Below are 23,028 nucleotides of genomic sequence, written 5' to 3'. Positions count from 1 at the left end.
CTACCCTCCCCTGCTACACGGCCCGGTGTCTTTCACGTGTCCTTTGGTTTTCTGATCTTCCATGACTGATCTACCTGCACGATGTTCGCGCTTTCGCTTAGGTTTTCACCGCCCATCAGTTATAAAACATGATGACACACTCGTAAAAAGTAAAGGACATGGATCGATAGGAAGACGGCATCCATACTACTATTAGTGATCAACCAACGATCATTAATACTGATGCAGACAATTCGTTATAGTTCCGAATTCTGTCGCGGTTTCAGCTAGAAGGTACTCCAGAATCACTGCCGTAAGGCGCCCGGTCTGAGGAGTGAAACTGACTTATGAATTATCAGATCTCACGACTGCTTTGTACCCTCCAAGTCGGTCAAGCAACTTAGCAAGGAATATACTCGATGCGATATAATGTAGCACTGCCCAGTCCGTTGCTAACATGACACACACGAGGCAGTTATTCTGTTTGCAGATAGATCCAAAACGAAAACTCGCCCTATCTTCTTCGCATCCATCGTTCTGCTGCCCATCATTCCACATTAGGATCAAGTGCGATTCAGCAGACTCGCGGATGGGTACTGCAGCGAGCCAGTGACTGAGTCCATTATGGTGCCTTTTCAATCATGTCTCGATTGAATTCATCATTGCCTTCTTCAGAGTTCTCTGTCAGTTCATGCAATGTCCAGGATTTAGATTCAAGTCATCGAATCAGGCAAAGCGTCAATCAGGAGCAAGGACTTGCCATCTATGACTGATCAGATTTTCTTACATCGCTGAAAGCCTTGATGCGATCATAACGCCACGGCGAACATCATAATCCGATCGATCTAAAATGTTTGCCAAAAACATTACGCGAATTGGATGTACCAGGACGCATAAAAAGGTGCTCCTGATTGCATCCTCAATCGTGCCACTGATAACAAACGACACATCTCGCTCCAAGTCTCTTCCAACCGGTTGCGTATTCCATGTTGTACATCTACCATTTCTCCATTGCTTTCGCTTTCGTATACATATTACGTTTCTTTCAACAGCGGTTCTCGTCTCTCTTCGCCCTGCGCCATGTTCCGGGCCCGAAGTCTTCCTCCTGGGTGTGGGGCGAAGAAAAGGTGTTGTATTACAACACACCTGGTGCCTTATATCTGGACTGGCACCGCACATATGGCAATGTCGTGAAATTTACAGGAGCGTTTGGCGTAAGGGCGTTCTGTTCGAACTGTGTTGCCTCGCTCACTGCTCTCATCACTCATCAGCATCAGCTCCTTTCCGTCACGGATCCGCACGCAATATCGTTTATTTTGGGAGAGGGCGCATACCAGTTTCCCAAACCAAAAGGCGTGCGTGCCTGGTTTCGTATGCTGCTCGGAGAGGGTATTCTCTGGGTGGAAGGTAATCATTCAATACAAATCTTAACCCACTCACTGATTTGTGTGGTAAGGCAAAGAAGCTCACGAGAAGCAACGGCGTAGCGTCGGCCCAGCATTAAGGTAATAAGCGCACGTTATCTCGGTGGTAACTCTACGTTGACGTAGTTTCAGTGTGCAGTCTGCACGGAACTTGACTCCGGTATTCTACGAAAACGCTGCCAAAGTAAGCTGCATATATCGTGTTGAATACTTCTCTAATTTCTTTCAGATGGTGTCCCAGTGGCACAAGCTTTTTGATGCCCAGCATAGCGACGAAATTGTGATTGAAATGACTAACTGGGCTGGACGCTTTGCGTACGTATTACCCGCAAGTGTTTCGTGCGCCCTCATTTCAATTCTATGCAGGTTGGATACAGTTGGACGAGCAACGTTGTCGTACGACTTTGACTGCCTTCGAGGCCAGCCACACGCTCTCGCAGAAACCCTAGATGGCTTGACGAATCACGAAAAATCGCTTACCTCATTTTACATGAAAGCTCTTTTTTGGTTATTACCATCTATCTTGCATCTCGGCAAGAAAGGGCAGATGATCAGAAAAACCCGAAAAGAGCTTGGGGATCTGGCTACAGATATCTTGAAGGATGCGGAAGCTGTCAGTGATCCGAACAGTAAGACACTGATGTCACTGATGCGTATGATTTCGAATTATTCGAGGATCATCACTTCGTTGACAATGATCTACACAGTGCGAGCCGATAAAGCCACTGCCGCTGTACGTATGGATGAAGAGCAAGTTGCAGCGCAGATGCGAACCATCATTTCAGCTGGTTATGAACCAGTTTCCGCCACGATTGCTGTAGGTTCACTTAACTAGTCCCAAATTTTGATTGACAGTGTCTTCTAGTGGCTGTTCTTTGAGCTTTCCATGAGCCCGGAATGGCAGCAAGCAATCCGTGAAGAAGTTTCGACTGCTGGAGACCCTACATTCGATGAACTCAACAATGCCTACCCTCTTCTCGACGCATTTTTCCTAGAGACACTCCGCCTCCATCCACCTGTTCTTGAAAATCATCACGAGGTAAGATTAAATGTAGGCAGCCGAAAGATTTATCAGAGTTTGTTCGCATAGGCTGCTGAGACCATCAGTATACCTCTTTCGGAACCTGTAGCAGGGTCTGGTGATCTTCACCTCGTCATTCCAAAAGGCACAATCATCTCACTACCTGTCAATGTCATTCAAAAAGACAAGTCAACATGGGGGTTCGACGCAGACGACTTCCGACCAGAACGCTGGCTCCACCGCGGTACCAGAACTAGCCGCGAGTTGTTGGCTTTTAGTGTCGGGTAGGCGTACCCCTCTTTTGATGCCTATTTGTTTGCTCACCCCTGACAGCCCCCGGGGCTGCCTCGGGCGAAACTTTGCGGCTGCCGAAATAAAGGTAGGCGTTCATGACGTTCGTCCTTGATCACCCCATCTGATCATGACTTGCCGAAGGCTCTGACAGTGACTCTACTCCGACACTTCGCCTTCTCCTGTCCACATGAAATTGAAGCTTTCCAGAGTTTTGTCATTCGTCCCCGAGTTAAGGGAGAAGGCTCGAGTTCGCTACCGCTTACGGTTCGCAGAACACTGTGACAAGTCAGTTGGGGGGATGCAAGCTCGTGGGCACATATTTGTTTATACTACTTTCGTATTGAATGTACCGAGATGTGATATGGCACTTTTAGAAATTAGAACTCAAGACGCTATATTTTTCTAGTGTCTACACCAGATGTCGCCGACTCCTACGGTTTGTAGGAAGCAAACAGCCAACATTTCTCTAGTAGCATACATGTACTTTCACAACACGCGTCACGTCGCCATCGCGTCCAATCTCACCTGGTCAAAACACGCCATGCAAGTACGCCTTGCGGTCCCAGTACTTGAAACCGCCAACATGTAGATTTTCAGAATTTCTTTGGTCAGACTGAAAACTGCGAAATTCATCTTACCACCAGGGATAATAGAGATCACTCAAGAAAACCACGCAAGAATAGGTGTTACTGTAAACAACCCACGAGTGCGGGATAAACCAATAAGACAGTCAAGCTAGGTAGCTGACAAGACATAAATATGTGTATCGAATAGATGGCCACTGATGATAGCATCTATTCCTTCTTTTGCTTTTTCGCCCTTGGTTTCTCCAAATCAATTTCCTCAGCGTCATCGTCATCGTCTTCGCTGTCCTCCTCTTCAGAATCAAGTTCGTCGCCAGCAATATTACCCATGAAATAATCTGTGGCCTCGGAGAAGATCTCATTGGCAATTTGCGCGCCAATCTAGAAAATATGCCAAGTTAGGCACCTATGGCGACCGACTGGCGCCACTCACCTCAAATGGATCATCTGCAACCTCGAAGAAGTTGAAGAAGCTGCCAGCTTCTGCAGGCATATCATCATCGTCCCCATCCACCTCAGCCACACGAGGGTGGAGTTTGGTCAGGGCATTCTCAGGATCCTTCCAGTGAATAGGAGTTGCCTACCACAAGTTTAATAGTGTGATTCAGTGAGGATACACGTAACTTACGGAAGGCTGGACATCACGGGCCCAGGAGAACTCGAGCATGGAGTCGGTAATACCGTCTGCATCAGGGTTGTCGTCCGAAGCGGCGGGTGGAGGTACGTATTTGTATTCCTTTTTTAAGACGGAGTCAGTGAAGTACGGGTTTGCCTTGAAAAACTATCATAACAATTTAGAGTGTTGATTATCATGGCGCATATCAACAATGACGCACGAATTCGATAGTGTAGCATCGTGGCTCCTTAGGATCGCGAACGATCCATAAATCTTCAAGGTAGCTCAGCGCAAGTTGATCAATAGTGTGTTGTGCATGAAAAGAGATCATGCTATTGTTCATAAGAGCCACAGGCCAAAATTTCTCTATCGATTTAGCGACAGCACGGCGTTTTTCATAGACTGGGGTCAGTTTGTCCATAGCCAGGCGCTCTTAAAAATTGTCAATTTGTGTTACTGCTTTCTGCGGGGGCTCTGGCCATACACCGAGAAGCTCACCTATGACAAGTTCGACGCGTTGGACATCTTTCTGAATGTCCTGGAGTTTTTTGGCATCTTCATTGTTGAGTTCGACATTTGCCAGAGGATTTTTCTCGACGTCTGTGCCGGGGGAAGCGCGTTTTTTGCCAGACATGGTGAGGAAGGGACAGGAGGATTTATGCTCCAAACATATGCATATCCTAGCGTGACGCGCCACAGCGGAGTTTGAATTCTGTTTGCGGCGCCAAAATGGGAAATTTTCCAAGCTTATGTAAGGCACGATGGCAAATCCAATTAAGTACGGGGCGATTATATATGTGGTCCAAATGTGGCCTCCGGGATAGATAGGCGCTGCGTAACATAGTTCAGTAGCGGGTCTCAATCCACTCTCTTCTTCGTCCCCTCTTCCATCCCACTGACCGTCAAAGCTCTCTTACGCCCGTTTAAGAGTAGCCTGGAACCAAAGTAATCTGATTGACCAAAAAGATCCAACTTGTGAGCTAGAGGGCCAGTGAAGCCCTTCCCGTTGTGAGCTGAGCGAAATCCTGGTCCTTTGTAGTAGATGATATCCGTGGGAGGAATGAGCCGCGGCCACGAGACATACTCGATGCCATGCACCATCATGAACACAACAGCCAATGAAGCGATAACAAACCACAACATGAAGTAATACAATAGCGAGTAGTCTGCAACTACCAGTCAGCGAATTCCGCTAAATGATGTACATTGTAGCTAACCTGATGTTCTTGGCAGAGTAAGTCCAGCGCAGATCATGAACAGCGCAAACAACAAAATGTAAGGGACCTGAAGGAGCAGATTCAACAATGAGTTGTTCCGAGTGCGAACAAACGTACCGATCGGATGGTTAATGGTCGCGTATCAGCGACCAGGGATGAAGCGGTGACTGGATTCTTCTGAGGAGTCCAAGCTCCAGTAACAAGGTCAAATCCATCCTGCAAATCTGTCAGGGTAGCAAAGTCAAGCGCTGGGAGACACGGACTTGTCTAGCGCCGTCGAAATGATTGTTCTTGATGTATCGCACGACACTCTTGTACCCATCTTGGAGTGCACCTATTTTCGTTCGCGTATTCGTACGAGTGAAGTCTGTTTTTAGCGCCCCCGAGCCTGCATATGCCTTCGAGATTAAGTCCGCATGATCGGCCCACACTAGATAGCATAATGAGTATGCAACGATGAGATTGCAGCGACGGCCTTACTCTCACGGAAACCTCTGGTTAATGCATCAAAGTCATCCAGTTCTTCATTGTCGGACACCACCCCAATGGCTTTCAATTGTTGATGAAGCGTCCATTTCGCTAGCGCTGCTTGGACTACGTTCGTGCGGTCCAGATTGTCCATACAATTTGTCCTCATCACGCCTGTCTGTATTTGTACGGCCTTATTCTGTGCCGTGTCGAGGTGGAAGTATCTGCATGTACATCAGTAAAAGAATTCTTAAGGGTTGCTCGTTCGAACCCTTGCTGAACGAGATCCTCTTGCATCTTTTCGATGAGAACACTAATACGATCCCATCGCATGTGTTTGCACTCGTTGTGGAAGTCGAAGTATTGATACTTCACATCCAGGAGATCAACCTAAATCACATCAATGAGATGCAGAAGCAGTGTAATGGAAATGTACTTTAGAAACAGCGCGTTCGTAGGCCTCCTTTACCGGTTGCTCGTGACCTTTTTGATTCACCAGGTTGATGAGACTTTGACTGCCATATTCTGAAACTTGATCTCGAAGGTGGAGCTTAATCATGTCAACCTATAAGTGGTCAAAACGATGACACCCGTCGAAAATGAGAAGTAAAATTACCGTCTCCTGAAGGTCCATAACCTGCAAATCAGGTTTATATCTGAGTGTGTTGACCTCAGCCCAGAAGACCGGCACACTGCCTCTAATCTGAGTGAAGCTCAGTTTGTGCGTTAAGTTCTCGGCAAACGATAAGCGTCCCGCGGCTTTCTCATCAACCAGGAGAATTTGTTCGGTCTCGTTGAAGTTGGCAACGTGGCCTTCATGGTCAATGCCACGGCGGAAGTATCTAGTGCCTGCACGATAGCGCGACCGTCGACTGATGAGGCAAAGCTGGATGCGATGTCCATGGATATATACAGTGCGCATGTCGAACGCTAAAAGCCGTCAAACAATGAGCAGAAAGATTGAGGCGCAGACTTACTTCCATAAATAATTGGGAGAATGTAAGGACTGAGCTGTATAAATCATGAAATGTGCACTAAAACTGGATAAAAATGACCCACATCATGTGCGATGTCTGTGTCTGTGAGCCTAGACTGTAAGAATCTGCGGGAAGCCACAAATGTCAATATGCATATTCTGCACAACTGTATGAGCGACCAACTTATTCCAGAAAAACCTGTCGTCGGCCTAATACTCGGTCATTTTCATAGTTTCAAATGCATATCTCAGCACTCACCACCTCCCACAAGGCCTTTCTCCCTTCGTTGTCCCGGTCTTGCCATTGTGCTTGGAGTCTCCTCGACAAGTCCCAACCGTAACTAAATAAGAAGTGTCCGCCGAGGAGATGCGAGCGAACCAATGCTAACAAGTGTCTCTCTACCGGGTGGGGTGGATTTTGAACAGAGACATTTGGATTTAGAGGTAGAATGTCAAAGTCAGCCGCGCGGTATATGTCGTGGCCCATCAGGCGCGCACGGTGTTCGCGGCCTGTCATTACAATCACATACTCCGCTGCAATATGGATCGGTCTATGCAAAGCGGCCTCTGGAAATCGCAATACGCACAAAGAGCCAGTGAAATCATCCCCAGGATCCCGTAAATTGTCTTGCCGTATCTCGAGGCGGTAGGATGGACAGGTGTGTTCGGTGCTGAACAGAGTCATATGTAGCTGCAATGCCACGTGTTAAAGGCAGCTCACCATTGAGTACTATATCACCGGTAGCCCTGTGTATGGTGAGAGACTGCGCTCCAATAGGTTGCACGGGAACAAAGGTGTAGGCGTCCTGGCCGTCAATAAATCTGTAAAAAAAAAGTCAGCAGAAAAGTAAAATTTAGTGGGCAACGGGTCGCACAGATTGAGTCTCTGGTATATGGGCTTCATGGTGGTCAGGAAGTAATGTGTTGAGCACGTCGCGTCGTAAGTGGCTGCTTCTTCGTTGTCTGAGTCTGAAACGTAGCGTGCACCCTCCACGCTTGACTAGAGCCGCCATGGTCAAGCTCACGCCCGAGCTTCTCGCGCAGGCCCCGTCTGCACTTAACCCCGTAAAAGAGCGGCAGCTCGATCTACGAGGTGAGCTCGTAAAAATCAGTTGCATCTCGAACCATGTTCATATCATTCCAAAGGTTACAAAATCCCTACTATTGAAAACCTTGGTGTGACCAAGGTACGTGCATTGACCTCACGTATATCGTGGCAGTAAATATTACAACTTACATTTGTAATAGGACCAGCACGATGCTATAGATTTCACAGATAATTCAATCACCGTGCTGGGCAATCTGCCCTTGCTTAAACGACTGAGAACACTCCTTCTTGCCAACAACCGAGTTGCTTCGATTTCACCCTCAATTCACCTTTCAGTTCCAAATCTAACAACTCTTGTCCTCACTGGCAACAGTATCGCTGAGCTTGGCGATCTCGAACCTCTCAAGGAGATCAAGGGATTGAAGTACCTTGCCCTTTTGGGCAACCCCGCGAGGGAAAAGAAATGGTATCGCGAGTGGCTTGCGTGGAGAATAGCATCGCTGAGAGTTCTGGATTTTCAGAGGATTCGCGATAAGGTGCGCCCACGACGTTCGAAACTCAACGCGGTCGATAGCTCAGCACACTCGCACCTTTCAGGAGCGGGAGGCGGGAAAGTCTTTGTTCCTTACAGCAGAAGGTTTACCTACTGCCCTTGCAACAACGATATCCACCACCATATCGAAGCAGGGTTCAAAAGCAGCCGTCACTCTTGACGAGCCCAAACCAGCGGCGCTGTCAGGGAAGGCAGGTCGGCTGATGTCAAAAGAAGACGCCGAGAAGGTCAAACTGGCCATCGCAAAGGCAACCTCCATCGAAGAGATCAGGAGGCTGGAGAGAAGTTTAAGAGAAGGATACATGCCATCCATGGAGTCTGTAGGTGCATGACTGTACTGCTTAGAACTGTATTTTTGCGTAATATCTACTCTGGCTGTTGACACAGTTGAGAGCTACACGGATGCTCTAAGGACAGGTTTATGATACCCAGAAAGTGCTTCACAACCCGTAGCTTCCAATCCACAGGCCGTGAAAGGTCAGGGCAATGACTGCACCCAAGTTGGCCAGCGAGCTCATGCCATGGAGCATTCCAAACTTCGTATTCAATGCCTTCATCTGGGCGGAAACCTACAAATCTTCGTCAGTGCATTGTTATGATTGAAAGAATAGCAAGAGCTTACGCCGGGTTCATTGTAGTTTTTGCCTTCTTCTTTCTCCAACTTATGTCGCTGGAACATGGTCCTGTGGCCGCGTACATGAAAATTCAGTACCTGGTGGTCTTGTAACTACATTCTACCTGCCTGCTAGTCATTGGCCCAACGACGAACTGGTTGCAGCTCTGTAGCGCTATGACAGATCCGAGCACATATGTCTGTGCAACATCAGCCCGAAGAGGACTGGTGATGTTGGCAAGAAGTTCGGAATGAGCATATGCCCAAAGCCCCAGCAAAGCCAAGGAGAGTCTAATCGAGGAAGAAAAGTAGATCGGGAAGGTCTTGTGCTGAAGAGCACCAAACTGGTGTCTAGCTGTTTCAACGAAGTAGTCTGATTATCGACAGCACGAGGTACACGTAAATCAGAAAGACGAACGCAACGTCCGAAAAGCAATTATTCCTGAACACATGTCCATCAGAAATGCATGTTCATGATGAATATTGATAGTCTCGTACCTCCAAAAAATGACACCCACACAGCTAGATCGTCTCGCGAGTCAGCGTAGACGGATATACGATGACGGAACGATCTTACACATCCCATAAAGCCAGCCATAACCTAGAATGTAAATGCCTTTAAGCGACACCGTACCGAGGAGGGAGGCTGGTGATACGACTTCGACATGTGCCATGGTCAACTGGGAAGAACTAATGGAATTTGATCACGGTGGAGTCTCATTTATACGTGGCAGACTTACTAGTTGAACGCAGTCCAAGACAAAAATATACCAATACAAATATACGGGTCCCAGGGAACAGCGAATCACCTTTCGATGGCAAGTATGATCCATGAGTATTGGTGCCGGGTAAGGAAGGGATACACAATACGTGGCATAGCATTCTTCAAGTAACTAAGGGTGCATGGCCCAATCCCCTGGCATCATCCCTTGTCTGCCCATCCCCCTCCTCCTTACAGTTACAGTGCGATCCTCCCGCGATCCTCCTATGAGTACAAGGTGCTTGTCGACAAGCTACATGGCAAGCGCCCACGTTGATCAAAACTGAATTAGGAGACTAACAATTGCATATCACTCACGTCATTCAAAATGTTTGTCGATTTCGTAAGCGATGAGAGTAGCGCAGTAAGCTGGACATCTTCATACTCCTGTATGATGTATCAGAGTGAGTAAGGGGTAGCGTGAATATCGAACAGAGATGGAGGATGTAAAGTAGAAATGGTACACACAGTGTTGAATTCGTCGCGGAAGCCCTTATTCTCACTTGCCGGTAACGAGGCAATCAAGGCGGACAAAGATCGAAGAGTTGTATGATCTGTTGGAATTTGGCCTGTGTACAAATGTATATAACCTGGATTTCAAGTTGACGCATATAACGTACCTGCGATCACGTTTGTCACATACTGCACAAGAACCAATATTCGCTCGTGTAACATCTTGACTGCTGCCCGCTGAGCTTGAAGATGAGATTCAACTGCAGAAAGGATGATGAGGTATATCAGTAGATGAAGCAATTCACCCACGGCTGGTACTTCCACCACCACCCTTGGCTGTCCAATCGACAGCAATACGCTCAGCTTCACCTGTCTCTACCTTAAATGGTGCCTCTATGAACACAGAACGTGTCTTCTTATCCCTTATTTCGACGGTAGGCTCATAAGCTTTGAAAGGAAGTGTCTGCCCAGTGATATCAGATGATGATGAAGTTATCGTGGAGGGTTGTAGGACAAGCAGGAGTGGCGTTGAGCAGTACCCTGTGAACTGTGGGCTATGAGCTTCACAAATGAGAGCTCAGGAATAATCGGCATGCCTGCTCATGTAATGCGATATGACGATATGTCGGTACAGAAGCTACTGTGTACCATCCAATGAACTCTAAAGAGGGGAACACCTGTTTATCTTCGACAAGAAAATCGTTCGGCCAGCGAGGATGCGGATCACATAGAAGACTTACACTGATCGCGTCTAGACACCAAGAAGTCGTGATCTACAAGGTCATCGCGACCCTCTTCTGTGGCAAGTTCGAATGTGTTTACAATCTCGACTTCTCGACCGTTCTGGGTGCCTAGCAATGCGCCGAGGACTGATCAGTCTGCTGTCAGTGACAGGTAACAAGCACGACAGAGAAATGGACATGCCGAAAGGTGAATTGGACCGAGTCTGAAGCTTTAGTCTCGTCAAATGTTCGGAAATGTTCAGGATCGGCAGGGGATGCCTGAAGGACGACGTCAAGGTTACTAACAGTATCAAACAGAAAGTGGACCAACAGCGACAAAGACAATCCGGACGTTGTGCTAGAGGGGAGGACTATGGATTGTTCGTCTGTATCCATTTGCGAGGTCATGATGGACAGTGAGATTAACGAGTGCGGCCACAGCGTTGAATCCTAGTGATGCGACAGACAAAATAATAGGAGACAAAAAAGATTCCCATTAGCCGACTTGAACGACTGACCTCGTCATTACTAGTGACGCGCTCTACCAACTGAGCTAAACGGGATTTAACGTTGAATATATATAAATATTTATATCCGTCTGATGTCGCGTATCTGTCTGCCCTAAAGGATAATATACCTTCGCGTCTCCCACATCCATTCATTGAAGATAAGTTACTCTTTTCTGTTTTGCTCATAAATGTCAGGTTTCGACGGAAATCATGTGTTCACCGTCTCGGTCCACGACCCACCAGCTGTTACATCTCCTGACTCTCCATCCCAAACCGAGAAACTCTTGTTAGAGTTTTTGTTGCAATATCGCGTCGGAGGCGAATTCATCTACAGGTCAGTTTTATTCTCTCCTGAGCGTCTGACAGTTATTAAATAAGCTTGCAGAGATCAGCTTCGTGCAAACTTGCTCCTTAAGCAATACCAGCTGGAGGTCGATCTTCGTCATGTTGGTCTGTATAATGATGAGTTAGCGCATGCAATTCAGGACAGACCGGCAGATATATTGCCGCTGGTAAGTACATTTCCCGTGTTATTGCACTCGAAGCTCAGATCATTTACAGTTTGAAAACGCGGCTACTAAAGCGGCTCGTACTATCCTATTCCCGCTAGCTGGTGGCTCTGATGAACGCGCAGAGGCTGCTCTTCAATCAATCCCCAGAGTCCAAATCACCATCAAATCTGGCCTCCAGATGCAACGTGTTCGCGACTTGACAGCAAATACGATGAACAAGTTGGTCCGTATACCAGGAATCGTTATTTCCGCCTCTGTCCTTTCCTCGCGGGCAACAAAGCTTCATCTTCAATGTCGTGCTTGCCGGTCCACAAAAGTTGTATACCCTGCTGGCGGCCTTGGAGGAATAGGCAATGGTTCAGATCGAGGCCTACCAAGAGTTTGTGATGCACCAGAGTTGGAGAATCAGAAGAAGGATTGCCCAATAGACCCTTACATCATTGTTCACTCAAAGTCGGCTTTTGTTGACCAGCAGACTCTGAAACTGCAAGAAGCACCAGATATGGTTCCAGTTGGTGAACTTCCACGGCACATGCTTCTCTCTGCAGACCGATACCTAACGGGCAAGGTCGTCCCTGGCTCACGAATAGTCGCGACTGGGATTTATTCTACTTTCAGTTCGGCAAAGAACGTGAGTGTCATCTCAATTTTTCCCCGATACACATATTAAATTATGACAGAAATCTGCTGGTCCTGCTGCACTTCGACAACCTTATCTTCGTCTTGTCCACATTGAAATGTCCTCGCCGACTGCCGGTGGTGGCGCCTCGAATCCCTTTGGAGTGCAATTCACTCCTGAAGAGGAGGAAGAATTTGGTGAAATGGCACGCAGCGATGGTTTCTATGAACGTTTTGCTAAGAGTGTTGGTCCGAGTATTTATGGCAGCCTCGGTTTGTCGCGAACTGCGAACTGATTTTTTGATCCTTGCTCATTTCTTTTGCAGATATCAAGAAGGCGATTACCTGTCTGCTTTTCGGTGGCTCTAAGAAGGTCTTACCAGATGGTATGCGATTGAGAGGCGATATCAATGTTCTTTTGCTCGGAGATCCAGGGACAGCAAAGAGTCAACTGCTCAAGTTTGTCGAGAAGGTATGAGAAGCACCAATCCCGCGCTGTACGCCCTCTCATCGCATCCTGCAGGTTGCACCGATCGCCGTGTACACCTCTGGAAAGGGTTCTAGCGCAGCTGGATTAACGGCTGTCGTCCAGCGGGATGCAGTTTCTGTAAGTATCAATTCCTTTACAGAAATTTGTGCTCTTTAACTTTTTGCATCACATCGCAGCGCGAGTTCTATCTCGAGGGTGGTGCCATGGTTCTTGCCGATACTGGAGTTGTCTGTATAGACGAATTTGACAAAATGCGTGATGAGGATCGGGTTGCCATCCATGAGGCTATGGAGCAGCAAACCATTTCGATAGCGAAGGCTGGTATCACGACGGTGCTGAACTCCCGAACAAGTGTCCTTGCAGCAGCAAATCCAGTTTGGGGACGATATGATGAGGGTCGGAGCCCTGGCGAGGTATTCTACTTCACGAGGGGGTTTTACAGTTTGCTGACATAGCATCCAGAACATCGACTTTCAAACAACCATTTTGTCACGTTTTGATATGATTTTCATCGTCAAAGACGAGCACAACGAACAACGAGATCGTGTCAGTGTCCACTTCCTTAATCCTAAACCTTTACTCAAGACCGAATATTTAGATGATTGCCAAGCACGTCATGAACATACACATGAACCGGCCGAATCAGAGTACAGACGACAATGGAGAAGCTGTTGGCGAAATTGACATTGACAAAATGAAGCGGTATATCTCGTATTGCAAGAGGTTTGAATTATCTCCTATTGTTGCAAGATAATCAAGCTAATTATGTGGTATCCAGCAAATGCGCACCGCGGTTATCTCCAGATGCTCAAGAAATGCTTAGCAGTCATTTTGTTAGTCTTCGGAAGCAGGTTCAGCAAGTGGAACGTGATAATGACGAACGGAGTTCAATTCCCATAACAGTTCGGTTAGTATCAATTTCCAGATTCACTGATGTTGAGATTAATGCGTTTCACAGCCAATTAGAAGCCATCATCCGAATATCGGAATCGCTTGCCAAGATGACATTATCACCTACTGTTCAGAATCATCATGTCGAGGAAGCCATCCGGCTTTTCAAGTTCTCGACGATGGACGCTGTCTCGGCGGGTTCCATTGATGGCATGTCTCGCGGCGAGCTGAATGACGAGATGTCGCGGATAGAGAAGGAATTGCGCAGACGTCTTCCTGTGGGCTGGAGTACGAGTTACCAAAGTTTAGTAAGGGAATTTGTAACGCAACAGGGCTACTCGAATCACGCACTGGAACGAACACTCTTCATCCTTGAGAAGAGGGAGGTGATACGATTCTCTGGTCAGGTGAGTATTCTATGTCGGACCACAAAAATGAGATGATAACCCATGTGTATTGCAGAAAAAGGTCGTGCATCGGTAAGTTATTTATTTTGATATTAGTGCACGGCTTGAATATTGCCACAGGGTCGGTGTTTGATCAATGTGTTGTACGGACAATGCTATACATTTGCTCTTTGTTTTGAATATCTGTAGATAAGTAGTCTCCCCTAGTCAGACCCATTGAATCTTCGTATTAGGTGAACATAGTGTCTTTTATTGTTCCTGCGCCTTATACAGGTACACGTGGGCATTGTGATATCGCCCGCCTAGCTCAATCGGATAGAGCGTCAGACTCTTATGACTAGGCGATCTGAAGGCTGCGAGTTCGACCCTCGCGGTGGGCTAATGTTTTTGCATAATTTTAGTATTTGCGTTATAGGAGTTATGTCGGCAATGGTGGTGCACTAGTCTCTGTCCGAGCATGTGGAAAGGGTTTGTCGACGAAGAATGTCGGACAAAAAAATATTCCGGCTCTAAACATGTCATTGATAATTTTTTGATGATCTTCTGACAGCCTTACGTTGCACCTAGCCTGCCGCAACACCAAATTCGTAGTCATTCAAGGCCTAGGTCTTATACTCAAAGCGCGCTAACCAGACCCGTAATCCGGCGTCATGGCCCTTAGTTTTTTTCCGACAAGCAGGCGAAAGTTAGAGAGATATGCTTTCTCTAATTCGCTTCAAGGCCCCTTCCTTTCGCAACTATAACTGCCTCCCCTTTGGATTGCACTAGATCACTCAAACATGGCCCCACTCACAAATAGAAAAGGGCCAAAGAGCACAAAGATGCATTCAAAAGTCGTCTGTATCATCCATTTCGTTTCTATCATTCCCCAACACTCACCCATGCGCAGGTTATTATTGGGTCAGGTCCTGCAGGACACACCGCCGCTGTATATCTTGCGCGCGCGAACATCAACCCTGTCCTGTTTGAGGGCTTTATGGCAAATGGTTTCGCTGCCGGTGGTCAACTTACCACAACCACAGATGGTACGTACACACCCCATCCCGCCCTTATCTTCACTGCATCTCATCTATCACTGCAGTCGAGAACTATCCCGGTTTCCCATCTGGCATCCTTGGTCCCGAGCTTATGGATAGGTTTCGCGAGCAGTCCATTCGCTTCGGAACGCGGATCATCACAGAGACCGTTTCCAAGATCGATCTCTCTGCACGCCCCTTCCGTTACTGGCGAGAGGGTGAGGAACACGATGAACCAGAAACTGCCGATGCGATTATCATCGCAACTGGTGCGAGCACTAAGAGGCTAGGACTCAAGGGCGAAGTCACATACTGGCAGAGCGGCATCAGCGCGTGTGCAGTCTGTGATGCTGCCGTCCCTATCTTCAGGAATCAACCGCTAGCTGTCATCGGTGGTGGTGATTCTGCAGCAGAAGAAGCGACCTGTAAGATATTTCAATCTTCCCATCCTGTGAGATCGAAAATCAAACATCAAATTCTGGCAGATCTGACAAAATACGGCTCCCACGTGTATGTCCTTGTCCGCCGTAGCGAACTCCGCGCTTCTAAAACTATGGCCAAGCGCCTCATGAATCACCCCAAGATTGTATGTCTCCCTCTATTCCCATACTCCCTTACCTACCACATCTTATCCGCTTCCACAGACGATTCTTTGGAACACCGTCGCAACCGAATGCCAAGGCGACGGCAACCTCCTCAACAACCTCCGCATCAAAAACGTAAGGACAGGGGAAGAACATGATCTACCAGTGCGCGGACTTTTCTATGCGATCGGACATGAACCAGCTACGTCCCTCGTGCGCTCCCAGCTGCAAACGGACCTTGATGGGTATGTCATCACTGTCCCTGGAACGACGCAGACGAGCGTCAAGGGCGTGTTTGCCGCTGGCGATGTGCAGGATAAGAAGTATAGACAGGCTATCACTAGTGCGGGGAGTGGGTGCATGGCCGCGCTTGAGGCAGAGAGGCTTATTGCGGAGGAGGAGGTAGAGGAGGGTTAGTAGAAAGTCAGAAGAATTTAAATGCGTATACCGCTGCAATAATTTTTGCCATGTGATCATCTAGGCTCAGTCCAGGCTTGTTTGACATGAACTTGAGAAATGCCGACTGCAGCTTCGGCAGTATTTGGCTGGCCTATAGGTCAAAGCTTGAATTTATCAGAAAACCCTGTGCAATATTGAACTGCAAAAGGTATTGATTACCTTCCAAACTTGAACTAAAACTTTAGCCCACCGCGAGGGTCGAACTCGCAGCCTTCAGATCACCGCCTTGCACAAACTCGTACAATTCGTAAAAGTCTGACGCTCTATCCGATTGAGCTAGGCGGGCCTTGCAATGAGGCGCCAACATACCGTACTGTAGCACTCATCACATTCAGATGCACATGATCAAGTTGACATTGTCACGGGACGCTGGGAACAAGCGCGTCTTGAGTCGCGAGACACATTAATAGTCCATTGCAGGTCAGTTTCAAACATTTTACCACTGGCTTAGTGCCCATATATTGTTGACAGACTAGTCTTTATATCTGTCTTTGTCACTCGTTACTTAGGGTTAATGATCAAGAAGCTGAATCCAGAGTTGATATCAGATAGCGAGGAAGAAAGACTCAGGTGCGTGACCTTCTCGTGAAAACCACTCTTTGACGTTGACCCGCACATATAGAAAGTGTAAATCTGTCACTCTTGAAGTCATTGAAATATCCTCAGACGACGATGGCAACCCGTAAGATTCTATGGCAGAGATATATGTCTAAATAAATTCACGTGTTTTTACCTATCCAGACTCACAAAATACGGGTAAGTAATGTCTTGTATACCGTGATATCAGATACTTGATGAAGACATAGTACTCGACAGGGTCAGAACACTCCTGTTAACACAAGCCCATTCCGTGGATCGTCGGAAATCATTGAATTAACAGATAGTGATACCTGCGATACATCCTCCGACTTTCCGGACAAATTAACTGATCTCGTCAAGAGCCCCGCAAAAATGCGGAGGAAACCTGTGGCTCAGTGTCCGAAAGATTTCTTGTCACTTTATGCTGATGAAAGCGATGCAGACGATGGTTCTATTCTTATTTTGTGAGGCCATATCCACTCGTGCTAATTTCGAGCTCATATATTGACCGGGCAGGAACGAGCCTCGAAGTGCACGCAAACCCATTCGCCGTGCTCAGATATCCACTGTCAATGAAACCATTCCCTCCTTCCCGATTACTCGATGTAATGACGGGTCATCTCACTCACATTCATCTGGAGAGGATAAGAGTCAGGCTGGTACTCCTCGGGCAATCTTGGACAGCACGCCACGGATAAAACCACCTCCGAGGATCCCCAAGCAGGGAAAAGCAGAGGAGCAGGCACGTCGCGAGAACTATGCTGCACAGCTCTTTGAAGAGCTGAATAGTACAATATTCGATAACGGTCTCCCCCGGGAGACAAAATTGAATTGGAATAAGCGCCTCTTAACTACCGCGGGGAGGGCCAAGTGGCACAAGTATCCAGTCATTATGCTACATCTCTTATTATGCTCATCTTGATGGCAGGTCTAGGGATGGTGTTCAGACGACAGAGGTCGAGCTGGCCGCCAAGATTTTGGATTGTGATGGTGGAGAGGTCTTTGTTTCTGCTTCTACCGTGTCCCTGATTTGTGTGCGTTTAGAACGGATACGAAATACTTTGTCGCATGAGATGTGTCACCTGGCATCCTGGATCATCAATGGCAACCCGAAAGAAGGCCATGGTCAGATCTTCAAAGCCTGGTTGGTCCCTACATCCTTTTCGTTTTCACTGACTGTTGATCTGATACATCACTAGGGCCAACAAAGTGATGATCAAGCGTCCAGAAATTGAAATCACGGTAGGCAACCACCACCGCAAGGTGACTGTTTTCTGACAGCTGTAATCCCAGACAAGGCACAACTATGAGATTTCGTACCCATTCGAATGGAGTGAGTATGAGATTCAGCTTCAACGAAGCGCCACTTTGATAATTTGATTAAGAATGCGAGAAGTGTTCAAAAATGTAAGTCGAGTTGCGGTCCAGCACCAGAATCCAATGTCTGATGGTCTGGCACTAGATATGGCCGATATAGCAAATCCATCAGACCAGACGAATGTGGTGAGCGGCTCTCGAATGTACTTTCAATATCACACGTAGGTTCATTGAATATGTCCTAGTTTGTGGTGTTTGCAAGCTCGGAAAACTCATCCCCCTCTTCGCGCAAAGAGCACCCAGGACCCCTAAGGTCAGCAGGATGGCTACTGCTCTGCCTCAAGGTGAGATCTGCCTTAGTACTGGATATTGTTGGATTCACGAAGTTCCTGTAGGTTCTCCTCGTCCTGTCGCGCCTCTCGAGGAAACCAGGCAAATCCCGGCCAATAGCACAGTGTATGCTATATCATCAGAGGATGAGGTGGATATATTGATCGGCGCCATCAACGATGTGACCCTGCACGGTGGTGAAACTCCACCACGAACCATATAGTCCATCATTTAGCCCATGATAAATTATCCATTGATTTATCAGGCTGGTAATCAGATGAATATTTGAATGATGATAAGGATAGACTAAAGATACAAAACCGATTTGCTACAACAGGACCTTGTACAAATATCAGAGATTTACTCGTCCAATTTTTACAGGTAACCATGTGCCGAATTCGAATCGATCGTACACGTAGGGCCGCGTCCGAATTGCGTTGAACTTTTGTATATCCGCAGCAGGTTCGAAAACAAAATGAGGGATGAGAGTCGCCAGGAATATCTTGGTGGTTTCCAACATCGAGAACTTCCAGTCTGGACAAGCATGTGGACCGAATGAAAACGTCATCACGTTTGCAATTCCTGGATGAGAGGGAGCTCGTGCGGGGTGAGGCAGAGAAGACCAGCGATCAGGGCTGAAGTTTTCAGGAAACCGGCGCAGCGAAGAAAAACTTAAACAATCTTGCATCCTCGCCCCAGATGTCAGTGCTAAAATCCAAAGCCTCGATGGGAATGTGCACATAAGAGCCTTTGCGGATATGGATGGTCTCGCCCGGGGTTGAATGATCGTGCCATTACGTAAGAACTATGGGTGAAGATATCGGGATATCCGAGTCGTCATCACGAGTAGCAACTCGCATTGTACCGTGGACGGGAGGGCACAGGCGGAGTGTTTCGCAAACTACTGCGTCGAAGAAAGGAAGCCCGTCGATAGCTGCTGTGTGTGTCGGTACAGAATAGCCTGACACTGATAAAGAATTGGATGCGCAAGGAGACATCGAGTTTAGTTCAGAGCGTAGGCGACCTTGGACATCAGGATGGATGGAAAGGAGGTGGCTGCACCAGGACATAGTAGAGTCAGAGCTGGCGAAAAGGAACGTCGAGAGTTGGGATAGAAGATCTGCGTCAGAAAGTCGCCTAGAAATATCTGCCGATAGGTTTGATTTGACTACAAGTGAAATGTCAGATCCAATTAACAAAAACTGGCATGAGCGCTGACTGAGTAGACTAAGAATATCTTTCTCTTCTATCTCGCTCGCATTCGCTTTTTCAGTAAGAATGGCGAACTTCTTGCTTTGGATGAGTTGTTGACCAGCCTCGCTGATTACGCGTCGACTTTCATTTGTGATGCGCGTGGCTTCATTAGGCTGCAATACATCAGTGAAGTGTCTGCTAAACTGATGCATATTACTGACAAATATCTTCTCAACTATCGACCAGTGAGCGACGTCGATCACTGCCTCGGCAAAAGAAGGAGAAGGGGAATAAGGTGGTGCAAGAAGGGGAGGGAATTTCGCATCCTCGACCAATGAAGGAGAAGTTGCAAAAGTCTCCCATTTGTCCCTTAATTCTTCAGCTTTCTGGAACTTCCTCAGGGAAAATGACGACTTGCTAGATGGGTGCTCTTATGGGTGATATAGTATGTGTTTATTATAAGCTTGCGCGAACATCCCTAAAATTTGGGAATGGTAAGCACATGGCATGGCGGTACATACCAGATCTGCTTTCTACGACGTGTACTAGCAGAGACTCGATTACAACGTCATTTGTATTATTGCAGTCAACAGGGAAATGTCATAGTTACAGTACAACAATCAACTAGGGGAGACCCTTCTGGTCTGCAAGCTAATCGTGGATCCATAGGTGGCCAATGCCCGTGGGTGCCTGAACTGCCAACAAAACATCATATGGAGTGCTGGTAACAGATCAATCTGTCAGTGTCAGGTTACAGGTAACACTTCTGGCAAGAATAAACGAGTCGGGGGCTGGCAGCACATATGATTAAAAATCATGTGAGTTCAGAACTTGTTCGACTTATTAGTAGTCACAGTGACTCCTCCTGACGATCACACGCATTGAGTTTACCATGAGGCGTTTCGAAGTGAATCAGAAGCATGAGTGCAATACATGTAGCAAAAAAAAGTGTAAAATGAAGGGGTGACTGAATCTAAGTCGTGAACAGTCATCGTGATATCAATATACCGTGCAGCCATAAGGAATAAATACTGTTGAAGTAGGGTGAAAGAAAAGTTAAAGCGGGGTATATTTCAAATAGCCCAAGACACATAAACCCCATAAAACGACAGCACCAACACAAGCAAAATATGAGGTTCATTACCAACTGTCAACGCCTACCCACTCTTCGTCCTTCACATCTAGCCAATAATGGTCAACTATATCGCGAACCTCTTTGCGTTCCCTTTGATCGACTGCAAGCATGGGTTCAAGGAAGGAACATAAATCGTTCGCTTCCGAGACAGAGAAAAGGTATTTCTCTGTCATGACACGATTCAGAGGCCATGGCTTCAACGTTTTGATGTAACGAAGCGCCCCTGAACGTAGCGTGAGTCCTTTGCTTGAATTCTGTTTCCAATTTGACTTACCTGCGTGATCGAATATTTCACGACTATACCTTCCTCCCATCTTCGCATCTAACGGAAAATCACCCAGTAATTCAATTATCTGCGCCATGTGGTCATCGTCCTTTGTGAACATCTCGCCTTGTCCGTGAGGGTCAAACAGATATTCCGCAGTCAACAACTCGAAAACAACACAAGCAACGCTCCAAACGTCAGCTCTTGTCCCCCAGTCACGCCGTCCAAGAATAGCCTCCGGAGCGCGATACTGCCGTGTCTGAATGTCCTCTGTAAAATGCTGCTTAGAAGGTGTCGCATTGCCTAGATCGGCAATCTTAATAGAAAGCGGCGTAGAAAACGGCGTAGAAAGCGGCGTTGATGGCGGTCCTAGAACGGGCACCCCTGAAGGAGGCGACGGAGTTCGGTTGAGAGACGGCCCGGAAGACTGATGCGGAGCAGTCTGGGTCAGAAGCGACGGCCCGGAAGCGATGTGGTGAATATCCGAAGAATGTGATTGGATGAGGGGAGACGTAGATACGTGTTGCGCGGAGACCATGTCACTCTCCGTACTTGGACGCAATGTGACATCCGGCGAAGCACTCATGAGTGTAAGCGAGGCCATTTTCGTCAGGATGGGTATGTCTGCACTTCCCACCGAGGTGGGAGGTGTACTAACAGTACTGTTAGAAGCCGCTGGCGTGGATAGCGAGGAGGAGATGATAGACGAAGTCGATGGGCTACTGGAAGGTATTGCTGGTGAGTCATGAAGGGTGGTAGTAGGGTCCGCTCTAGCAGACTTCCTAAGCAACTGGCTGATGGGTGCGCCACTGATCGGAGTTGTCCCAGAAAATTGCTTTTGGAAGCTATGGCTACTCGCGTTAGCGCTCATACTTCCAGATCTCGATGATGGACTTGATAGTGGCTGTGAATCAAATATTTGTACGCGTCTCTCGTATGCAGGGGCATGTCGATAAGGAATGGTTAAGCCAGAACGGGACTTGGTGGGCTGAGGAACGCCTACGTGATGCGACGTTGGCTTTGGCGAAATAGACAATTCAGCATGGATACGAGCTTCGACATCTGGTATGGAAATGACTAACGGAGTAAGGTGTTAGTAGGGCGGATATGAATACAGAAACAATTAGATACGCACGAATGTTCTCAGGTTTAACGTCAGTGTGAACGAGATCGCATTCATCGTGAAGATACTGAAGGCCGAGAAGCACTTGCTTCGCGATGACCTTGACGAGGGGTTTTGGAACACCCTTCTTCTTGTTGCGTTGAATTAATGCGAGAAGCGTCTCTCCGAGGGGCTCAAAGACAATGCACACGTGAGTGTCCTGGGGAGTGTGATGTTGAAAAGAATCGAGGAACGAGACAACATGTGGTCGACCAGCATGGTGCGGATTTGCAGCAGCTACCTGAGACAAGAGTTTGATTTCGTCGCGTGCAGTCTCAGCATAACGCGTAGCAGACTTGACCACTTTGACAGCAGAGTAGCGGTTCTCGCTAGGAAAAAAATACTTTATGAGAACATACGTGTGTTTGCAGAACTGGAATACCCACTGAGTGTCCTTGACGAGCCAGACAGTTGAAAAATGGCCCCAGCTTGTCGAATGAACAAGAATTTTATGGCAAAAAATATGATGACTTACCCTAACTTGCGTGCTACGATATACCGACCGTCTTTGAATGTATCATCGATCTTGATGACCATATACCCGCCAGCATTGTAGTCAGCTGGTGATTCTTCATCCTTGAGCTCCTGGTCTGTGACCGGGACTATCTTCGGAGTGGACGATGTAAGTACGTACTGATATTTAGCGCATGGTTGATGCGGTGCCATGTACTTTGTGAAGGGATGGTTTACCAACGGACTCGGAATGCCCGGAACAGAGTGTGACGGTGTTGTCACGCGATGACATACAACATATGAAAATCAACGTTGTAAGTTATAACCTTAATTTCGCGCGCAGTTACGGCAAATCTTAATACACCGGGTGACTGTCGTT

General features: G+C 47.4%; 11 protein-coding genes and 3 non-coding genes across 14 annotated transcripts; 6 read left to right on the top strand and 8 right to left on the bottom strand.

The window, feature by feature from the left end:
• The first annotated feature begins 751 nt into the window (after positions 1-751).
• HD556DRAFT_871339 (cytochrome P450) lies at positions 752-3,249 on the top strand. The gene is made up of 11 exons (XM_041311894.1): positions 752-1,193; positions 1,251-1,386; positions 1,436-1,484; positions 1,536-1,587; positions 1,633-1,718; positions 1,770-2,056; positions 2,111-2,220; positions 2,269-2,442; positions 2,494-2,708; positions 2,758-2,803; positions 2,860-3,249. The coding sequence occupies exons 1-11, from the start codon at positions 966-968 to the stop codon at positions 2,998-3,000; spliced, it is 1,524 nt and encodes a 507-aa protein (XP_041164841.1). The 5' UTR covers positions 752-965; the 3' UTR covers positions 3,001-3,249.
• A 137-nt stretch (positions 3,250-3,386) lies between these two features.
• On the bottom strand, positions 3,387-4,581 carry HD556DRAFT_1337157 (uncharacterized protein). Its single transcript, XM_041301932.1, has 5 exons — positions 4,417-4,581; positions 4,139-4,350; positions 3,931-4,083; positions 3,736-3,882; positions 3,387-3,683 (listed from the first exon to the last, which is right to left on the bottom strand). Exons 1-5 carry the CDS (start codon positions 4,550-4,552, stop codon positions 3,513-3,515), a joined length of 819 nt encoding a protein of 272 aa, XP_041164840.1. The 5' UTR covers positions 4,553-4,581; the 3' UTR covers positions 3,387-3,512.
• HD556DRAFT_1337152 (phosphoinositide polyphosphatase) lies at positions 4,582-7,557 on the bottom strand. The gene is made up of 15 exons (XM_041301931.1): positions 7,455-7,557; positions 7,301-7,401; positions 7,167-7,250; positions 6,839-7,113; positions 6,764-6,789; positions 6,663-6,705; positions 6,581-6,614; positions 6,220-6,533; positions 6,040-6,168; positions 5,875-5,993; positions 5,616-5,827; positions 5,399-5,565; positions 5,253-5,351; positions 5,136-5,202; positions 4,582-5,084 (listed from the first exon to the last, which is right to left on the bottom strand). Exons 1-15 carry the CDS (start codon positions 7,481-7,483, stop codon positions 4,777-4,779), a joined length of 2,007 nt encoding a protein of 668 aa, XP_041164839.1. The 5' UTR covers positions 7,484-7,557; the 3' UTR covers positions 4,582-4,776.
• Positions 7,539-8,529, top strand: HD556DRAFT_870969 (L domain-like protein). Its single transcript, XM_041311893.1, has 4 exons — positions 7,539-7,672; positions 7,726-7,766; positions 7,828-8,163; positions 8,225-8,529. The coding sequence occupies exons 1-4, from the start codon at positions 7,591-7,593 to the stop codon at positions 8,510-8,512; spliced, it is 747 nt and encodes a 248-aa protein (XP_041164838.1). The 5' UTR covers positions 7,539-7,590; the 3' UTR covers positions 8,513-8,529.
• On the bottom strand, positions 8,159-9,787 carry HD556DRAFT_870962 (uncharacterized protein). Its single transcript, XM_041311892.1, has 7 exons — positions 9,534-9,787; positions 9,371-9,483; positions 9,292-9,315; positions 9,212-9,235; positions 8,923-9,148; positions 8,803-8,863; positions 8,159-8,749 (listed from the first exon to the last, which is right to left on the bottom strand). Exons 2-7 carry the CDS (start codon positions 9,465-9,467, stop codon positions 8,621-8,623), a joined length of 561 nt encoding a protein of 186 aa, XP_041164837.1. The 5' UTR covers positions 9,468-9,483; positions 9,534-9,787; the 3' UTR covers positions 8,159-8,620.
• HD556DRAFT_1497616 (maintenance of mitochondrial structure and function-domain-containing protein) lies at positions 9,687-11,136 on the bottom strand (the record flags this gene model as incomplete). The annotated part of the gene is made up of 9 exons (XM_041308912.1): positions 9,687-9,806; positions 9,872-9,940; positions 10,022-10,122; positions 10,174-10,266; positions 10,316-10,553; positions 10,603-10,691; positions 10,747-10,875; positions 10,931-11,007; positions 11,060-11,136. 9 exons carry the CDS (start codon positions 11,134-11,136, stop codon positions 9,687-9,689), a joined length of 993 nt encoding a protein of 330 aa, XP_041164836.1.
• Positions 11,137-11,218: 82 nt separating this feature from the next.
• Positions 11,219-11,291, bottom strand: HD556DRAFT_t32. Its single transcript has one exon. It is a non-coding gene; the product is annotated as a tRNA-Thr (tRNA).
• A 63-nt stretch (positions 11,292-11,354) lies between these two features.
• HD556DRAFT_1337115 (MCM-domain-containing protein) lies at positions 11,355-14,412 on the top strand. Its single transcript, XM_041301930.1, has 13 exons — positions 11,355-11,571; positions 11,623-11,749; positions 11,799-12,380; positions 12,430-12,640; positions 12,694-12,839; positions 12,891-12,974; positions 13,034-13,270; positions 13,320-13,403; positions 13,456-13,580; positions 13,636-13,764; positions 13,816-14,155; positions 14,211-14,227; positions 14,276-14,412. Exons 1-13 carry the CDS (start codon positions 11,426-11,428, stop codon positions 14,286-14,288), a joined length of 2,241 nt encoding a protein of 746 aa, XP_041164835.1. The 5' UTR covers positions 11,355-11,425; the 3' UTR covers positions 14,289-14,412.
• Positions 14,413-14,451: 39 nt separating this feature from the next.
• Positions 14,452-14,535, top strand: HD556DRAFT_t34. Its single transcript has one exon. It is a non-coding gene; the product is annotated as a tRNA-Lys (tRNA).
• Positions 14,464-16,455, top strand: HD556DRAFT_870915 (uncharacterized protein). The gene is made up of 5 exons (XM_041311891.1): positions 14,464-14,991; positions 15,045-15,180; positions 15,237-15,596; positions 15,657-15,757; positions 15,816-16,455. The coding sequence occupies exons 1-5, from the start codon at positions 14,935-14,937 to the stop codon at positions 16,170-16,172; spliced, it is 1,011 nt and encodes a 336-aa protein (XP_041164834.1). The 5' UTR covers positions 14,464-14,934; the 3' UTR covers positions 16,173-16,455.
• HD556DRAFT_t31 lies at positions 16,398-16,500 on the bottom strand. The gene has a single exon. It is a non-coding gene; the product is annotated as a tRNA-Lys (tRNA).
• Positions 16,501-17,058: 558 nt separating this feature from the next.
• Positions 17,059-18,728, top strand: HD556DRAFT_870807 (SprT-like family-domain-containing protein). Its single transcript, XM_041311889.1, has 10 exons — positions 17,059-17,257; positions 17,310-17,672; positions 17,722-17,783; positions 17,838-17,937; positions 17,993-18,035; positions 18,087-18,126; positions 18,179-18,200; positions 18,256-18,296; positions 18,356-18,454; positions 18,506-18,728. Exons 1-10 carry the CDS (start codon positions 17,166-17,168, stop codon positions 18,661-18,663), a joined length of 1,020 nt encoding a protein of 339 aa, XP_041164833.1. The 5' UTR covers positions 17,059-17,165; the 3' UTR covers positions 18,664-18,728.
• Positions 18,729-18,952: 224 nt separating this feature from the next.
• HD556DRAFT_870816 (cytochrome P450) lies at positions 18,953-19,985 on the bottom strand. The gene is made up of 2 exons (XM_041311890.1): positions 19,660-19,985; positions 18,953-19,587 (listed from the first exon to the last, which is right to left on the bottom strand). The coding sequence occupies exons 1-2, from the start codon at positions 19,844-19,846 to the stop codon at positions 19,235-19,237; spliced, it is 540 nt and encodes a 179-aa protein (XP_041164832.1). The 5' UTR covers positions 19,847-19,985; the 3' UTR covers positions 18,953-19,234.
• Positions 19,986-20,515: 530 nt separating this feature from the next.
• Positions 20,516-22,940, bottom strand: HD556DRAFT_1337085 (kinase-like protein). The gene is made up of 5 exons (XM_041301929.1): positions 22,672-22,940; positions 22,583-22,624; positions 22,170-22,525; positions 21,044-22,111; positions 20,516-20,992 (listed from the first exon to the last, which is right to left on the bottom strand). The coding sequence occupies exons 1-5, from the start codon at positions 22,860-22,862 to the stop codon at positions 20,775-20,777; spliced, it is 1,875 nt and encodes a 624-aa protein (XP_041164831.1). The 5' UTR covers positions 22,863-22,940; the 3' UTR covers positions 20,516-20,774.
• Positions 22,941-23,028: the final 88 nt, after the last annotated feature.

Source organism: Suillus plorans (assembly GCF_016647745.1).
Source record: "Suillus plorans strain S12 chromosome Unknown HD556scaffold_7, whole genome shotgun sequence".
In the NCBI taxonomy this organism is placed as follows: domain Eukaryota; kingdom Fungi; phylum Basidiomycota; class Agaricomycetes; order Boletales; family Suillaceae; genus Suillus; species Suillus plorans.
The sequence above is the reverse complement of the archived record's forward strand: the minus strand, read 5'-3'. Positions and strand labels throughout refer to the sequence as shown.

Bases quoted from the DNA above. Each gene is read 5' to 3' on its own strand.
- HD556DRAFT_1337157 (XM_041301932.1), bottom strand. From the start codon at position 4,552: ATGTCTGGCAAAAAACGCGCTTCCCCCGGCACAGACGTCGAGAAAAAT. The intron at 4,351-4,416 runs GTGAGCTTCTCG...ACAATTTTTAAG, and splicing joins ACGCGTCGAACTTGTCATAG to AGCGCCTGGCTATGGACAAA. The intron at 3,684-3,735 runs GTGAGTGGCGCC...CATATTTTCTAG, and splicing joins TTGCAGATGATCCATTTGAG to ATTGGCGCGCAAATTGCCAA.
- HD556DRAFT_870969 (XM_041311893.1), top strand. From the start codon at position 7,591: ATGGTCAAGCTCACGCCCGAGCTTCTCGCGCAGGCCCCGTCTGCACTT. The intron at 7,673-7,725 runs GTGAGCTCGTAA...ATCATTCCAAAG, and splicing joins GCGGCAGCTCGATCTACGAG to GTTACAAAATCCCTACTATT. The intron at 7,767-7,827 runs GTACGTGCATTG...CATTTGTAATAG, and splicing joins AAAACCTTGGTGTGACCAAG to GACCAGCACGATGCTATAGA.
- HD556DRAFT_1337115 (XM_041301930.1), top strand. From the start codon at position 11,426: ATGTCAGGTTTCGACGGAAATCATGTGTTCACCGTCTCGGTCCACGAC. The intron at 12,381-12,429 runs GTGAGTGTCATC...AAATTATGACAG, and splicing joins CTTTCAGTTCGGCAAAGAAC to AAATCTGCTGGTCCTGCTGC. The intron at 13,765-13,815 runs GTTAGTATCAAT...TGCGTTTCACAG, and splicing joins TCAATTCCCATAACAGTTCG to CCAATTAGAAGCCATCATCC.
- HD556DRAFT_870816 (XM_041311890.1), bottom strand. From the start codon at position 19,846: ATGCATCAGTTTAGCAGACACTTCACTGATGTATTGCAGCCTAATGAA. The intron at 19,588-19,659 runs GTCAGCGCTCAT...ACCTATCGGCAG, and splicing joins AGATATTCTTAGTCTACTCA to ATATTTCTAGGCGACTTTCT.
- HD556DRAFT_870915 (XM_041311891.1), top strand. From the start codon at position 14,935: ATGGCCCCACTCACAAATAGAAAAGGGCCAAAGAGCACAAAGATGCAT. The intron at 15,181-15,236 runs GTACGTACACAC...CTATCACTGCAG, and splicing joins ACTTACCACAACCACAGATG to TCGAGAACTATCCCGGTTTC. The intron at 15,597-15,656 runs GTAAGATATTTC...AAATTCTGGCAG, and splicing joins TGCAGCAGAAGAAGCGACCT to ATCTGACAAAATACGGCTCC.
- HD556DRAFT_870807 (XM_041311889.1), top strand. From the start codon at position 17,166: ATGCGGAGGAAACCTGTGGCTCAGTGTCCGAAAGATTTCTTGTCACTT. The intron at 17,673-17,721 runs GTATCCAGTCAT...TCTTGATGGCAG, and splicing joins GGGAGGGCCAAGTGGCACAA to GTCTAGGGATGGTGTTCAGA. The intron at 18,201-18,255 runs GTAAGTCGAGTT...GTCTGGCACTAG, and splicing joins TGCGAGAAGTGTTCAAAAAT to ATATGGCCGATATAGCAAAT.
- HD556DRAFT_871339 (XM_041311894.1), top strand. From the start codon at position 966: ATGTTGTACATCTACCATTTCTCCATTGCTTTCGCTTTCGTATACATA. The intron at 1,588-1,632 runs GTAAGCTGCATA...AATTTCTTTCAG, and splicing joins TCTACGAAAACGCTGCCAAA to ATGGTGTCCCAGTGGCACAA. The intron at 2,709-2,757 runs GTAGGCGTACCC...CACCCCTGACAG, and splicing joins TTGTTGGCTTTTAGTGTCGG to CCCCCGGGGCTGCCTCGGGC.
- HD556DRAFT_1337152 (XM_041301931.1), bottom strand. From the start codon at position 7,483: ATGAAGCCCATATACCAGAGACTCAATCT. The intron at 5,203-5,252 runs GTACGTTTGTTC...CTGCTCCTTCAG, and splicing joins GACCATTAACCATCCGATCG to GTCCCTTACATTTTGTTGTT. The intron at 5,085-5,135 runs GTTAGCTACAAT...TGGTAGTTGCAG, and splicing joins TACTCTGCCAAGAACATCAG to ACTACTCGCTATTGTATTAC.
- HD556DRAFT_870962 (XM_041311892.1), bottom strand. From the start codon at position 9,467: ATGGCACATGTCGAAGTCGTATCACCAGCCTCCCTCCTCGGTACGGTG. The intron at 9,236-9,291 runs GTACGAGACTAT...ACATGTGTTCAG, and splicing joins GTGGGTGTCATTTTTTGGAG to GAATAATTGCTTTTCGGACG. The intron at 8,864-8,922 runs GCAGGTAGAATG...ACGCGGCCACAG, and splicing joins GTTGGGCCAATGACTAGCAG to GACCATGTTCCAGCGACATA.
- HD556DRAFT_1337085 (XM_041301929.1), bottom strand. From the start codon at position 22,862: ATGGCACCGCATCAACCATGCGCTAAATATCAGTACGTACTTACATCG. The intron at 22,625-22,671 runs GTAAGTCATCAT...TCATTCGACAAG, and splicing joins ATCGTAGCACGCAAGTTAGG to CTGGGGCCATTTTTCAACTG. The intron at 20,993-21,043 runs GTAAGTCAAATT...CGCTACGTTCAG, and splicing joins TGAAATATTCGATCACGCAG to GGGCGCTTCGTTACATCAAA.